The sequence below is a fragment of the Eumetopias jubatus genome, unplaced genomic scaffold (assembly GCF_037043125.1).
Source record: "Eumetopias jubatus isolate StellerSeaLion01/CBP00866 unplaced genomic scaffold, mEumJub1_p1.0 scaffold_10, whole genome shotgun sequence".
NCBI lineage: Eukaryota > Metazoa > Chordata > Mammalia > Carnivora > Otariidae > Eumetopias > Eumetopias jubatus.
In genome coordinates this window covers 120287133-120300394 of record NW_028274816.1, presented here as the reverse complement: position 1 = coordinate 120300394, position 13262 = coordinate 120287133, and the positions used below count along the sequence as shown (strand labels likewise).

The following is a 13262-nucleotide window of genomic DNA, read 5'->3' as shown; positions in this document are numbered from 1 at the left end:
CCGGATGATACTGAGGAACCACTATACAAGCCTGATCTCCCTGCCTCTGAACATGAGTGAGTAATAAACTTCTTTATTGCTTAAATTATTATTCCTCATCTCAGTTGCTGGCAGTCAAATGCATGTCTTAACAGATACAGTAGTTATTGCCATCATCCCGATTTGGAAACTGAGGCTGAGGCATGGTCCCAAATCCCACAGCTAAGTAAGGGAAAGAAGTAGGATTCAAAGTTGAGTCTGTCTGGTTCCAAAAGTCATGCCTCTCCTATCCCTCTGGTAAGAGCCCTGTTCACACTCAGTCATTCATGAGAAGGCACAGACAGGCATTACAGCAGAATTTTAAACAGCCAACAACCCCTACATTCCCTGCTCTTGTCTTACGGATACACATCAGAGCAGACTGTCTTCCTAGTTACCTATGCACTCTAGTAGATCAATTAACCACATACCAGGCAGCGGGCAGATTGTGAATTTCCCATTCAACACCTCCTCCATCTCCAAGTCTCCCAAGTCCCAAGTTGCCAGGCTCTTTCAGGACTCCCGGTAGAAAGTCCCCTACACTCATTCTCATGCAAACTTGACAAGGTGCTCTTCTCTAAGGACAACTTGTGTTTATTAATTCCCTAGAGTTTCTAGAGACCAGATAATGCAGTCTGTGAACACAGTTCTTCCTCTAACACTGTTAAATCAAAGAAGAATAAGTGGACATCTTTGTTTTATTCCTGATCTGAGGTGGAAAGCATTCAGGCTTTCACCACATCTTTTCATAGATGGCCTTTATCAGGGGAGTTTCCTTCTTTGGTGAGTTGTATCATGAAACTTGTAAGTGATTTTTCTTGTGTGTTTATATTGAGATAATTGTATGGGTTTTGTCCTTTATTCTATTAATATGGTATATTACATTAATTGATTTGTTAATGTAAGAATAACTTTTCGTTCCTGGGATAAATCCCACTTGGACATAGTATATAATCTTAAGATACTGGATTCAGCTCGCTAATATTTCATTGAAGATTTTTGCTCAGATATTGTTCTGTAGTTTTCTTGTGACATCAGGATACTGTTGTGTTGGGGACCCCAAGACCACCCCCAAGTTCAATGATTCACTAGGAAGATTCAAAGGACTCAGTATACAGTCATACTTGTGGCTATAACTTATTACAGAAAAATACAAAGCAAAATCAGCAAAAGAAGCCAAGTGCAAGTTTCTAAAGGCCCTCTCCCAGTGGAGTCACACAGGATGCTCTGAATTCCTGCACCGAGAAACTGTAACATATGAAATGCTGCCAACCAAGAAAGGACATTAGAGACTCAGCACCCAGGGTTTTTCTTGGAGGCTGGTCACATCAGGACCCCATGCCTGAGATAAACCCAAGTTCCAGAATCCCAGAAAGAAAGCAAATGTTCAGCACAAACCATATTGTTTACAGGTTAGCTGAGGCACAGTGAGCCACTCTTATCAGTCAGGGTAGTGGGAACACTCCCAAAATCCAAGTGACCAGATGCCAACCAGAAACCAACCCTAGAAGCAGGCCTTTCAAAGGACAAGAATCAGGCCTGCTATGTTAACTCTTTTCTGCACACTTGCATTTCAAACAAAAACCCAGAAAGCAGATAATGCTTAATAAAAAGAATTAAGTGCTAATATTGGAATTTTAGCCACAGGAGGTAGAAAGGTTTGAGTGCCATAACATTCTTGGTGCCTTGAAACCATACTCTTTCAGCTTACCTACATGTATGCATAAAGTCAAGCCTGCATCTCTAGAAAATTTAATTTGGAGTGACAGAAAAGAACTCTCAGCTCATGTCACGCAGTGCTTAGGCAGAAATACTTTCCCTACACTGTAGGGAAAATGGCTTTATAGGCCTTATGGTCTTTCAGGAACATCACCCACCCCCCTCTCAAAAAAAACCACACAAGTTTCACCGTCATAGTCTGTGGTAGAGACTAACAGTGTGTTCAGTGGAAAAACAGGAAAGAAAACACTCATTTGACACACCCCGCTGGAAAACTCTCAAGCATCCAACCTGCCTTCAGGCAGCATGATCCTGGTCCTACTGTCAAAGCAATGTTGATACTTCTTGAACTCTAACAGCTAAAGCCAGAAGCTTGCAGGTTATTGTCACTAGTTGATTTTATTCTATTTATGTCACAAACTACCCTTCTCTTATACATACCACTGATGGTAATAAAAACAATAGCTAAACAGCTATTAAGTACAAAACATGGACCAAACACTGGGTAAACAAGTTATATATACTAACTTACCCCCACAACAATCCTGTAAGGTAGGTAATATTATCCCTCTTTAAACGATGAGAAAACTTTGGCTAACTAACTGCGCCCAGGTCACACAGCTAACAGATAGTCAAGACAGAATATGACCTAACACACTCTGGTTCCAGAGCCAGCATTCTTAACTGCCAGCACAACCCCGTTCCACAAAGACAACTCCATGACTGAGGGAGTCTCTAACACTGTCCTCCCCACAGGATAGCCCATCACATTCTCTGACCCAGATCAAGGGTGAGGGAGAAAAGAGTACTTCTTGAAGCTGAAGTTTAGTGAAAACAAAGAACCACGTTAAAAAAAAAAAAAAAAAGATATACAAATGGATAGATTCCTGAATGGTTGGAGTTTTCTTCAGTGGTACATCTTCCAGAGGACATCTGGAAATGCAAGGCCATTCTTGGCTGTCATAAGAAAAGGGGGTATACTGCCTGAGTGCCGGGAATGGGAAACATCCTACAATAGATAGAACAGTTAAGCACAATGAATGGTGCCTCCCATATGTCAACAGCACCTCCACCAACAAACACTGCATACAGCTCATGGCCCTTGCGTATAACTCAAGGGCTACAGAAGAACAGACAATAGGAAAGCTATTTCAAGCTCACTGCTTTTGCAGCCTTACCCTATGCATCTTGAGCTTTTTGTGAAGCCCCTGCCAGGCAAGCATATGGCCCAAACCTATTCCTTAACCTCTGCAACTAGATTTATCTCCAAGGCATGGGCAGGAGCCAGATATAGGCCCACAGGCTATTTGTCCAACAAGACACTTGGCTCCATCCTGGCCCAGGCAATGAGCAGACCCAGGGCTATGCCAGCTGATTCTGGGACTAAGCAACTGAGAAATGTTGAGAAAGTCTCAGAAGGAAGGAAACAGCAGTCATTGCTCATGCTCATTGTGACTGTCATCAGCTAAGTTCTGTGCCATCAAGAACTCTACTGAGCATGGAGAAGACAGCAAATCTGGTCATGAGAAAACCATCCTTACCGCCTGTAGGCTCTGGGGGAATATTAGCACTCCGGCACTTCCCTCTCAGTCCTCAAATATAATGCCCCCTCAGTAAAGGTCCCAACTCAGATGCTCAAGTCTCCTTTTTAAAAAAAGGCTAATATTGGGGCTCCTGGGCGGTGCAGTTGGTTAAGCGTCTGAATCTTGGTTTCAGCTCAGGTCATAATCCCAGGGTCCTGGGATCGAGCCCCGCGTCAGGCTCCCTGCTCCGCGGGGAGCCTGCTTCTCCCTCTCCTGCACCCCCTGCTTGTTCTCTCACGCTCTCTCTCTCTGTCAAATAAATAAATAAAATCTTTTAAAAAAATGCATAATCAAGGCTATGGTGCAAGGCAATCCTTAGAAATAGCTTAGCGGCATGTTTGTTTTTCACTAAAGCACTGAATCACTGATCTTCTAAACTCTAAAACACTGATCTTCCAGTTTCCCATTTCTGTCCCTTTCTGTATAGCCTAAAGATCTGGCCAGGAAAAGTATGACTGAAGATTAATTCATGAGGCACTTGATTTCCTCGCTGATAAGCTTAAAGACCTCAATCTAGAATAGGATAAGGAAAGCAAGTCTATTTACAGAGCCACCAGGGATGTCCTTAATGATTGTATTCCTGTTCCCCTAGATTTCTCTGACATTTATACAGGCAGCTGTAAAGGAAGAGTGAATGGATTGTTACAAGACCTTGATACTTAAGAGATATTAAACTGAATTATGTTCAAGAGCCAAAACCATGGGATGGCAGTGGTATTGTGGGAGGCTGGGAGGATAGTAATGTATGACTATCAGAAAGGATCAAAACATAAAGCAATAGTGATGGTACCAATAAAATGATCTCAAAGACAGAGTTATTGTTATGGAAAGGACTGTAAAAAAAAAAAAGATAGGTAAGAAACAAACTGTTAGGAGAATGGCAGACAGGGGGATAACGATTCTTGGCTCATGAAACTTTGACTGGAACTGAGAGGTTTATGAAACAAACTTGGAATAAAGTCTTTTTTTTATTTTTAAGGGAATTGTCATGAATTTTTTTACATACTTAAAAGTTGACTACTCTACAGGGGCGCCTGGGTGGCTCAGTTGGTTAAGTGTCTGCCTTTGGCTCAGGTCATGGTCCTGGGATCGAGCCCTGCATTGGGCTTCCTGCTCAGCGGGGAACCTGCTTCTGCCTTTCTCTCTGCCACTGCCCCCTCTTGTGCTCTCTGGCTCTGTCAAATAAAGAAATAAAATCTTAAAAAAAAAAACTATACTGAACTTAAAAGAGAGGGAGATTTTCCTCACGAGGAAACCCAAACAGAGTGATAAACTCTAAAGGTGAATAGTAGAAGCCCAGGAAAATAAGATCTAGTTTACATGTCAAGTTTTTAATGCCCACACAGAAACAAGGCCACCCCTGAAGACCCCTAAATGAAAGAAGAGCCTTGGAAAGGCCACCTCTCCATGATGCTAGACAAACTCTACCCACTTACCAAGTGAAACAATAAAGCAATAAGGAAACTTGCTCTGCTCAGGGCTCCTTCAAGAAATTGAAGCCCAAAGTCTGCACTCATGCTCAGGCACAGATAAAGAATTTATGCTACCTGATGGGGCACCTGGGTGGCTCAGTCAGTTAAGTGGCCAGCCTTTGATTTTGGCACAGGTCATGATCTCAGGGTCCTGGAATTGAGCCCCACATCAGGCTCCCAGCTCAGCGAAGAGTCTGCTTGAGGATTCTCTCTCTCCCTCTCCTGAGGTCCCTCTCCCCACTCATGCTCTCTCTCTCAAATAAATAAATCTTAAAAAAAAAAAAAAATAGGAACAGACTTATCCCTGTATAGCTACAGAAAAACTACTGCACTAATAAGAGAGTTTGGCAAGATTGTGGAATACAAAAGCCAGTATGAAGACTCCATAAAGGGCCTACAGTACAATGACAAACAATTAAAAAGTACAATTTTTATAAAATATCCTATTCATAATAACTTCCAAAATGAGACACATAGGAATAAATATAGCTAAAGATGCAATGCATTTTTATGGGAAACATCTAAAGCTTTATTGAAAACAAAACATTTACTAATCTAAAACAACTGAAGCACTGGGGCAGGTGGGTGACTCAGTTAGTTCAACGTCCAACTCTTCATTTTGGCTCAGGTCATGATCTCACCATTGTGGAATCAAGCCCCTATCGGGCTCCACGCTCAGTATGGAGTCGGCTTGAGATTCTCTTTCTTCCTCTCCCTCTGCCACTCCCCCGCTCACACTCTCTCCCTCGAAATAAATACATAAAATCTTTTAAATAAATAAATAAAAATAAAACAACTGAAGCACTTCGTAAGATATAAATGAAGGGATAGTAAATATTTATGAGTAAGAGGTGTGTATTTATACTTATATATTTATTTCATCCTGAAATCACCTATAAAATTATTGCAATTTTAATCAAAACACATAACTCAACAAGCTGATCCTAAAATTCATATGGAAGAAGGAAAAGATGAGATCCAGGAATAGCCAAAACAATTCTGAAGAAAATAAAGAAGGGGTTGGGGGACCATCCTACCTACCACATATCAAAACTTTTTTATAAAGTTTTAAGAATTAAAGCAATATTATTATAATAACAATCTACCAGACCAAGGGAACAAAATATTTAAACCAGAAACAAATGCAAGTTTTAAAATTTGGTCAACCTAAGGGAATGCAATATATGATAGAGGTGATAACATAAATTAGCCAGTCTGAGAACACTTGGTTGGCATTGTGGGGGGAAAAAATTAGATCCACAACACACACTATACACAAAAATAAATTCCAGATGAATTAAAGGCCTAAATGTGATAAAATTTGAAAACTCATAAAATATTTTAAAAATCTTTATTATTGAGGTAGAGAATTTTTGTAGAGACACAAAAAAAATGAAAAGAAAAAAGTGACAAATTTCAGTCTATAAAATAAAAATATGTGTATCAAATTTTTCTGTGTACTTTGCAAAGGTGAGAATGCCTCAGGCTGGAAGAAAATATTGTAAAACACAGAAGATAGACGAACAGAGAGAGAGCCCCACATATACCAATCTGAAAGATAAATCCAATGAAAAACATGGTCAACAATGTGAGTAGGCAATTCCGTAGAATGGAAAATGACCAACAGATTTATGAAAATATGTTCAATTACACTGGTAATCAAGGCAATTGCTTAAGATGAGCTATAATTTTATACCCTTCAGATGGGCAAAAATTAAAACTTTAAAAATACTAAGACTTAGTAAGGTTGTAGGGGCATGGAACAATAGTTTTATACATTGCAGGGGAGAACGTCAACTGGCATAATCACTTTGTAAATATAAAGATGAGGAATGCTAAACCCAAGTCATTCCATTTCTAGGTATAATCTTTAGAAACACTCTCATAAATGTGCCCAAAGAGACATGTACACAGAAATTCAATGCTGTGGTGTTTAAAATGATGTAAAATTAGAAATAACCAAAGGTCCATTGATGGATCAATACATTATAGTAGAGAAATACACTGGCATACTCAAAAACAGCTAAAATTAATGAATGGATAAATCTCAAAACCATATGTCAAGTAGGAAATAAAAGAAAAGTACATATTTTCTCTACATTTTAAAAACCCAAAAAGAATAATTTTACATTGCTACAGGCATATGCATACATATAAAAAGGTTTTTTTTAAGTGCATGGGGATGATATATATCAAAGATCAAAGACTACCTCTAGGCAGTCTTTTTCTAGGGAGAAAAGGTAGGAAAAACATATGATGGGGTGTGGGTGGGGAAGGGTGGCAATTTAACAACAAAAAACTCTGAAGCAAACATGACAAAATGTTACTATTTGTTAAAGATAGGTGGAGGATACAAAGGAGTTTGTATTTTTTCTGTCCTCTGGCATATTTAAAATATTTCATAATTTAAACATTTTATGTAGAAAAAAGTCTGGCAGTATGCATGGTATGCATGTCTTAAAAGGCCTATCCTATAAAACAAGGACAGAAACTAAAAAGGAAGATGTTTGTTTTCAGTGGGGAAAAAATTTGAAAACAGAATTAAATAAATCGCAGAATAGCCATACAATCAAATGTCACGTAACCACAAAAAAATTATAGCTCAAAAGCATGGTTATTAACTTGGAAAGATGCTGACGACATATCAAGTCAGGGGGGAAATGGGTATAAAAGTATAGGTTTTCAACTAAGGCCGGAAATAGTTAAATAAACCTCCTATATGCACTAACAGGCCAAAGTTCCATTAAATGCACCTGCCTTATTTTAATCTCTTATCAACTTGCATCCATGGAAAAAAATTAACTACAAGCAGCCTAATGATAATAAAGAGTACAAGAGATTAATTCCAGTGTTTCAAACAAGAAAGCTATTGCTGATACAGAAGAGCTGCATTCAAAGCCAAAAACAATTATTTCCCAGTGTTGGTGCCAACACTGCCTCCCCCCCCCCACCACTTTCCAAATGAGACCTGCTCCATTTAACCACCTGGTCAGAGAGCACAGAAGTGTACATTGCTGATCATATATACCAAAGAGCCAGATAAAATGTAATACATTATACGCGAAATAAACTGTCAGGTCTCAATGAAACCTAGCTATAATCACAAAGTGATGTCATATTTATAAGAGGAATGGGTGGCAGTAAGAAGTTGATAAACCGGGGACCGACTTGCATACTCAAAACTTGTGCTCTATATTTTATTCACTGAAAGTTGTCCAAAGGTCTAAGAATCCCAGTAGATTCTATTTTATGAAAACTGCAGTAGCCTACTAAGGGAACACTGCTTCCCCTACTCACAACGCTTCTGACACCAAATGTGTGTGGGGGTTCCATACACCAACTAATTCTCCAACTCTCCAGACAGCAAGTGGGTGTTCTACAATCTGACTACCTGGAGGTAGAGCAGACCCCACAGATGAAGGGCTGAGTCCCACAAGACTGCCCCACCAATTCCAAGTAGTGGGTACCCATGTTACTCACACTTCTATCCAACTGGGGTACAGATCAGGGGTTCCCACGGCCCCCTCCTCATGTTCAATCATTTGCTACAGCAGTTCCCAGAACTCATGGAAACACATTTAGCAGCTTATTATAAAGGGCATTATAAAGGATAAAAATGAACAACCTAATGAAGACGTACATAGTGCGAGTCCAGAAGGTTCCCAGGCACAGGAGTTTCTGTCCCAAGGGGGGTTGGATTGGGCCAACTCTCCTGGCACATGGATGTGTTCACCAACCTGGAAGGTCAATGAATCCCATAGTTTAGAAATTTTTGTGGAGGTTTCATCACATAGCCATGACTTATTAGTAAAACTCCAGCCCCTCTACCTACCCTAGAGGTAGAGGGGCAGAGTGGGAGATGTAAGGAGAGGCTGAAAGTTCTAACCCTCTAACCACAAGGTTGGTTCCTCTGGCACCCAGGTGCCCTCCTAAGGACCCATCAAGAGTCACTAATTAGCATACAAAAAGACACTCATTAGTTCCGGAGACTCCAATAGTCTTAGAAGCTCTTATGCCTGGAAACAGAAACTAAGACCAAATACTATAACCAAAAAAATGCTCCTATCACCCCTGTTACTCAGGAAACTACAAAAGTTTAAAAAGCTCGTGCCAGGAACTGGGGATGAAAACCAAATAAATACTTATTATTTCATATTACACATACAATAAAGGATAGGAAGTTAGAACTTTTTCTCTTATACTTCTTATTTAAGTAATCTCTACCCCCAATGTAGGGCTCAAATTCATGACCCCAAGATCAAGAGTCACATGTTCTTCCAACTGAGCCAACCAGGAGCTCCAAAGTTAGAACTCTTAAGGGAAAATATTTTGATTACTATTCCTTTACTGTGAAAGTACTTCTCGTGTTCTTTATACCTTGATGAAGTATTATTGAGACTGCTAAGGCCAACAAATATAAACTGCTTTTATTGAGCAAAAATTAAGAATGGCTCAGGGTATATAATGGTAGTTGATGTAAATGCACTAAATCTCAGCTTCTAGAAGAGTTGATTTTGAAATCAATCATCCTTTAAGAGAAGACATACCAGCTCGCATAATTTCATCAACCAGGAGAATGTTGGTGGCAATCACCGTGCTGAAGAAAAAGATAACGGTGAGTAAAGCCTACCAACCCACTCTCATCATTTCCCCCCAGCAATCTCCAGCTACTAAAAGTACTCTGTTCTTTAATGATGTTGTATGAGGTATTATGAGATGAAGCTATTGTAAATACAAACATCACCCCTTGTACTATAATTTCAACTCCTCTGCTGATAAAAATTTGATTTTATATACCAGCAAATCTGAGTTCATTTTTAGCACATCATTTACTTTTCCCTGCTAAACACATGGTACAATTTCAGTAAACTTCCTTCTTTCCCTTCCCCCTCAAATAAACAGTAAGATAAACATTTCCTGTATCTGACACTGCTAGAAGTAAAATGGAAAAAGGACTATAAAGTGACAGAAGCTAGTGTTAGTAACTGGATACCATGCGTTCTCATACACTTAACCATTTTTCACTATAGGGTGGCAAAAACAATAGACAAGTTTTAAAGTTACTGATTATGTCCCTAACAGTCTTTCTCTTTTTATTAATATGAATTTACCAAGAGTGAAGAAGTTGTTTTTTCACACAATAATTATCCCAAACTCCTGCATCTGCTGCTACCATGGGCTCACCTGCAAAGTAAAAACAAACTATTTTAATACTACAATCTTGATATATTCTGTTAATACTGGTTATATATTCTAACAGTGTTTAATATACCAGCAGAACTACTAGTGTCCAAGTCACAATGACCCCATGTTATCAAATCCAATCCAGGGGTCAGTTCTCAGGCCTTGTGCATCAGCAACACTTAACATGGCCTCCTGACTAGTCTTTCTTTACCCGTCTTCCAGGACACCACGCTCAGCCTCGTTTTTTCTTTTGCATTAGTGGCAACTTTTCTCTTGACTTTCCTGGTTCTTCCTCTTCTTCCCAGAGCTCTTAATTCTGGCGTAGCCAATGACTTAGTCCTGGGTTCTTTTCTTCTCTCTCTACACTCACTCCCCAGGTAATCTCATCCGGTCTTATGGATATAAACCATATACACTCTGAAGACTCTTGTTTTTATCTCCAACCCAGAGCTCTTTCTTGAGCTCCAGACTCATACTTCCAACTGTCTATTTCACTTGAAAGTCTACAGACACTTTGAATTTAACTTTGCCAAAACTCAGTGCTGACCTGCCCCCCATCACAAGCTGCTCTACCCACAGTTCTCTGATGTGGTTAATGGCCATTCCAGTTGTTCAGTGGACTCCTCTCCACAGAATAGCCAGAGTGATCCTTTTAAATGTAATTAGGCCATGTCACACCTCTGCCAAAAATTGCTCCCTATTCCACCGCAGTAAAAGTCAAAGTCCTTGGATTGGCCTCCACACCCTGCATGATCTTTCTACTACCTCTCACATCTCCTTCCTCCTCTTCAAAAGCTTCAGAGACTGACTTTTCCACTGGCTGCTCCCTCTACCCAGGATAGTCTTTCCTCAGTTCCCTAGCATGGCTACTTCCTTACTTCCTTTGATTATTTTCTATAGACGTATTCTCAATGAGGTCTACCCCGCCCACCTTTCTCTTTAAATTGCAACCCCCGGGCGCCTGGGTGGCTCAGTCGGTTAGGCGACTGCCTTCGGCTCAGGTCATGATCCCGGAGTCCTGGGATCGAGTCCCACATCGGGCTCCCTGCTCGGCGGGGAGTCTGCTTCTCCCTCTGACCCTCTCCCCTCTCATGCGCTCTCTCTATCTCATTCTCTCTCTCAAATAAATAAATAAAATCTTTAAAAAAAAAATTTAAAAATAAATAAATAAATAAATAAATTGCAACCCCCTCCCCGCACCTCATGCTAGCATTCACAGTCATCCTTATAGGGTTCTTTTATTTTTTTCATAGAATTTACTACTCCTTAAATGTTCAGGGAACATATCCGTTAAGGGTATTATTTACTGCCTATCCTTCCCTGCTATAATATAAGCTTAGAAGGTTCTTTGTGAATCTCAAGAGTCAAATAACAAACAGTCAAAAACTATTTCCTAAAAGAATAAATAAAAGAATTTCCTTTTCTTTTAAGAAGTTCAAAAGTAAAACTAAAGAATGAATGGGTCAACCAGGAAATTAAAGAAGAATTTAAAAAATTCATGGAAACCAATGAAAATGAAAACACAACTGTTCAAAATCTTTGGGATACAGCAAAGGCAGTCCTAAGAGAAAAGTATATAGCAATACAAGCCTTTCTCAAGAAACAAGAAAGGTCTCAAACACACAACCTAACCCTACACCTAAAGGAGCTAGAGAAAAAACAGCAAATAAAGCCTAAACCCAACAGGAGAAGAGAAATAATAAAGATCAGAGCAGAAATCAATGAACTAGAAACCAAAAGAACAGTAGAACAGATCAACGAAATTAGGAGCTGGTTCTTTGAAAGAATTAACAAGATTGATAAACCCCTGGCCAGACTTATTAAAAAGAAAAGAGAAATGACCCAAATCAACAAAATCATGAATGAAAGAGGAGAGATCACAACCAACACCAAAGAAATACAAACAATTATAAGAACATATTATGAGCAACTCTATGCCAGCAAATTAGATAACCTGGAAGAAATGGATGCATTCCTAGAGAAGTATCAACTACCAAAACTGAACCAGGAAGAAATAGAAAACCTGAACAGACCTATAACCACTAAGGAAATTGAAGCAGTCATCAAAAATCTCCCAACAAACAAAAGCCCAGGGCCAGATGGCTTCCCAGGGGAATTCTACCAAACATTGAAAGAAGAGTTAATACCTACTCTTCTAAAACTGTTCCAAAAAATAGAAATGGAAGGAAAACTTCCAAACTCGTTTTATGAGGCCACCATTACCTTGATCCCCAAACCAGAAAAAGACCCCATCAAAAAGGAGAATTACAGACCAATATCCTCGATGAACATGGATGCAAAAATTCTGACCAAAATACTAGCCAATAGGATCCAACAGTACATTAAACGGATTATTCACCATGACCAAGTGGGATTCATCCCTGGGCTGCAAGTTTGGTTCAACATCTGCAAATCAATCAACATGATACAATACATTAACAAAAGAAAGAACAAGAATCATAGGATCCTCTCAACAGATGCAGAAAAAGCATATGACAAAGTACAGCAACCTTTCTTGATCAAAACTCTTCAGGGTATAGGGATAGAGGGTACATACCTCAATATAAAGCCATCTATGAAAAATCAAGAAATGGGCAGAAGACATGAACAGACATTTTTCCAAAGACATCAAAAAGGCCAATAGACACGTGAAAAAGTGCTCAACATCGCTCGGCATCAGGGAAATCCAAATCAAAACCTCAATGAGGTATCACCTCACACCAGTCAGAATGGCTAAAATTAACAAGTCAGGAAACGACAGATGTTGGTGAGGATGCGGAGAAAGGGGAACCCTCCTACACTGTTGGTGGGAATGCAAGCTGGTGCGACCACTCTGGAAAACAGTATGGAGGTTCCCCAAAAAGTTGAAAATAGAGCTACCCTACGATCCAGCAATTGCACTACTGGCTATTTACCCCAAAGATACAAATGTAGGGATACAAAGGGGTATGTGCACCCTGATGTTTATGGCAGCAATGTCCACAATAGCCAAACTGTGGAAAGAGCCAAGATGTCCATCGACAGATGAATGGATAAAGAAGACATGGTACATATACACAATGGAATATTATGCAGCCATCAAAAGGAATGAGATATTGCCATTTGCAACAACGTGGATAGAACTGGAGGGTGTTATGCTGAGTGAAATAAGTCAATCAGAGAAAGACATGTATCATACGACCTCACTGATATGAGGAATTCTTAATCTCAGGAAACAAACTGAGGGTTGCTGGAGTGGGGGTGGGGTGGGAGGGATGGGGTGGCTGGGTGATAGACATCGGGGAGG

At 39.8% G+C, this 13262-nt stretch overlaps 1 protein-coding gene across 2 annotated transcripts in view; it reads right to left on the bottom strand.

The window, feature by feature from the left end:
* Positions 1-9316: 9316 nt before the first annotated feature.
* The window catches only part of CCT6B (chaperonin containing TCP1 subunit 6B), a 33994-nt gene continuing 30048 nt past the window's right edge, over positions 9317-13262 (bottom strand). For both annotated transcript variants that reach the window (XM_028109351.2, XM_028109353.2), the window contains 2 exons: positions 9904-9976; positions 9317-9389 (listed from right to left, as the gene is read on the bottom strand). In XM_028109351.2, the coding sequence (XP_027965152.1) occupies positions 9317-9389; positions 9904-9976 (146 nt within the window). The remainder of the gene's footprint in view (positions 9390-9903; positions 9977-13262) is intronic.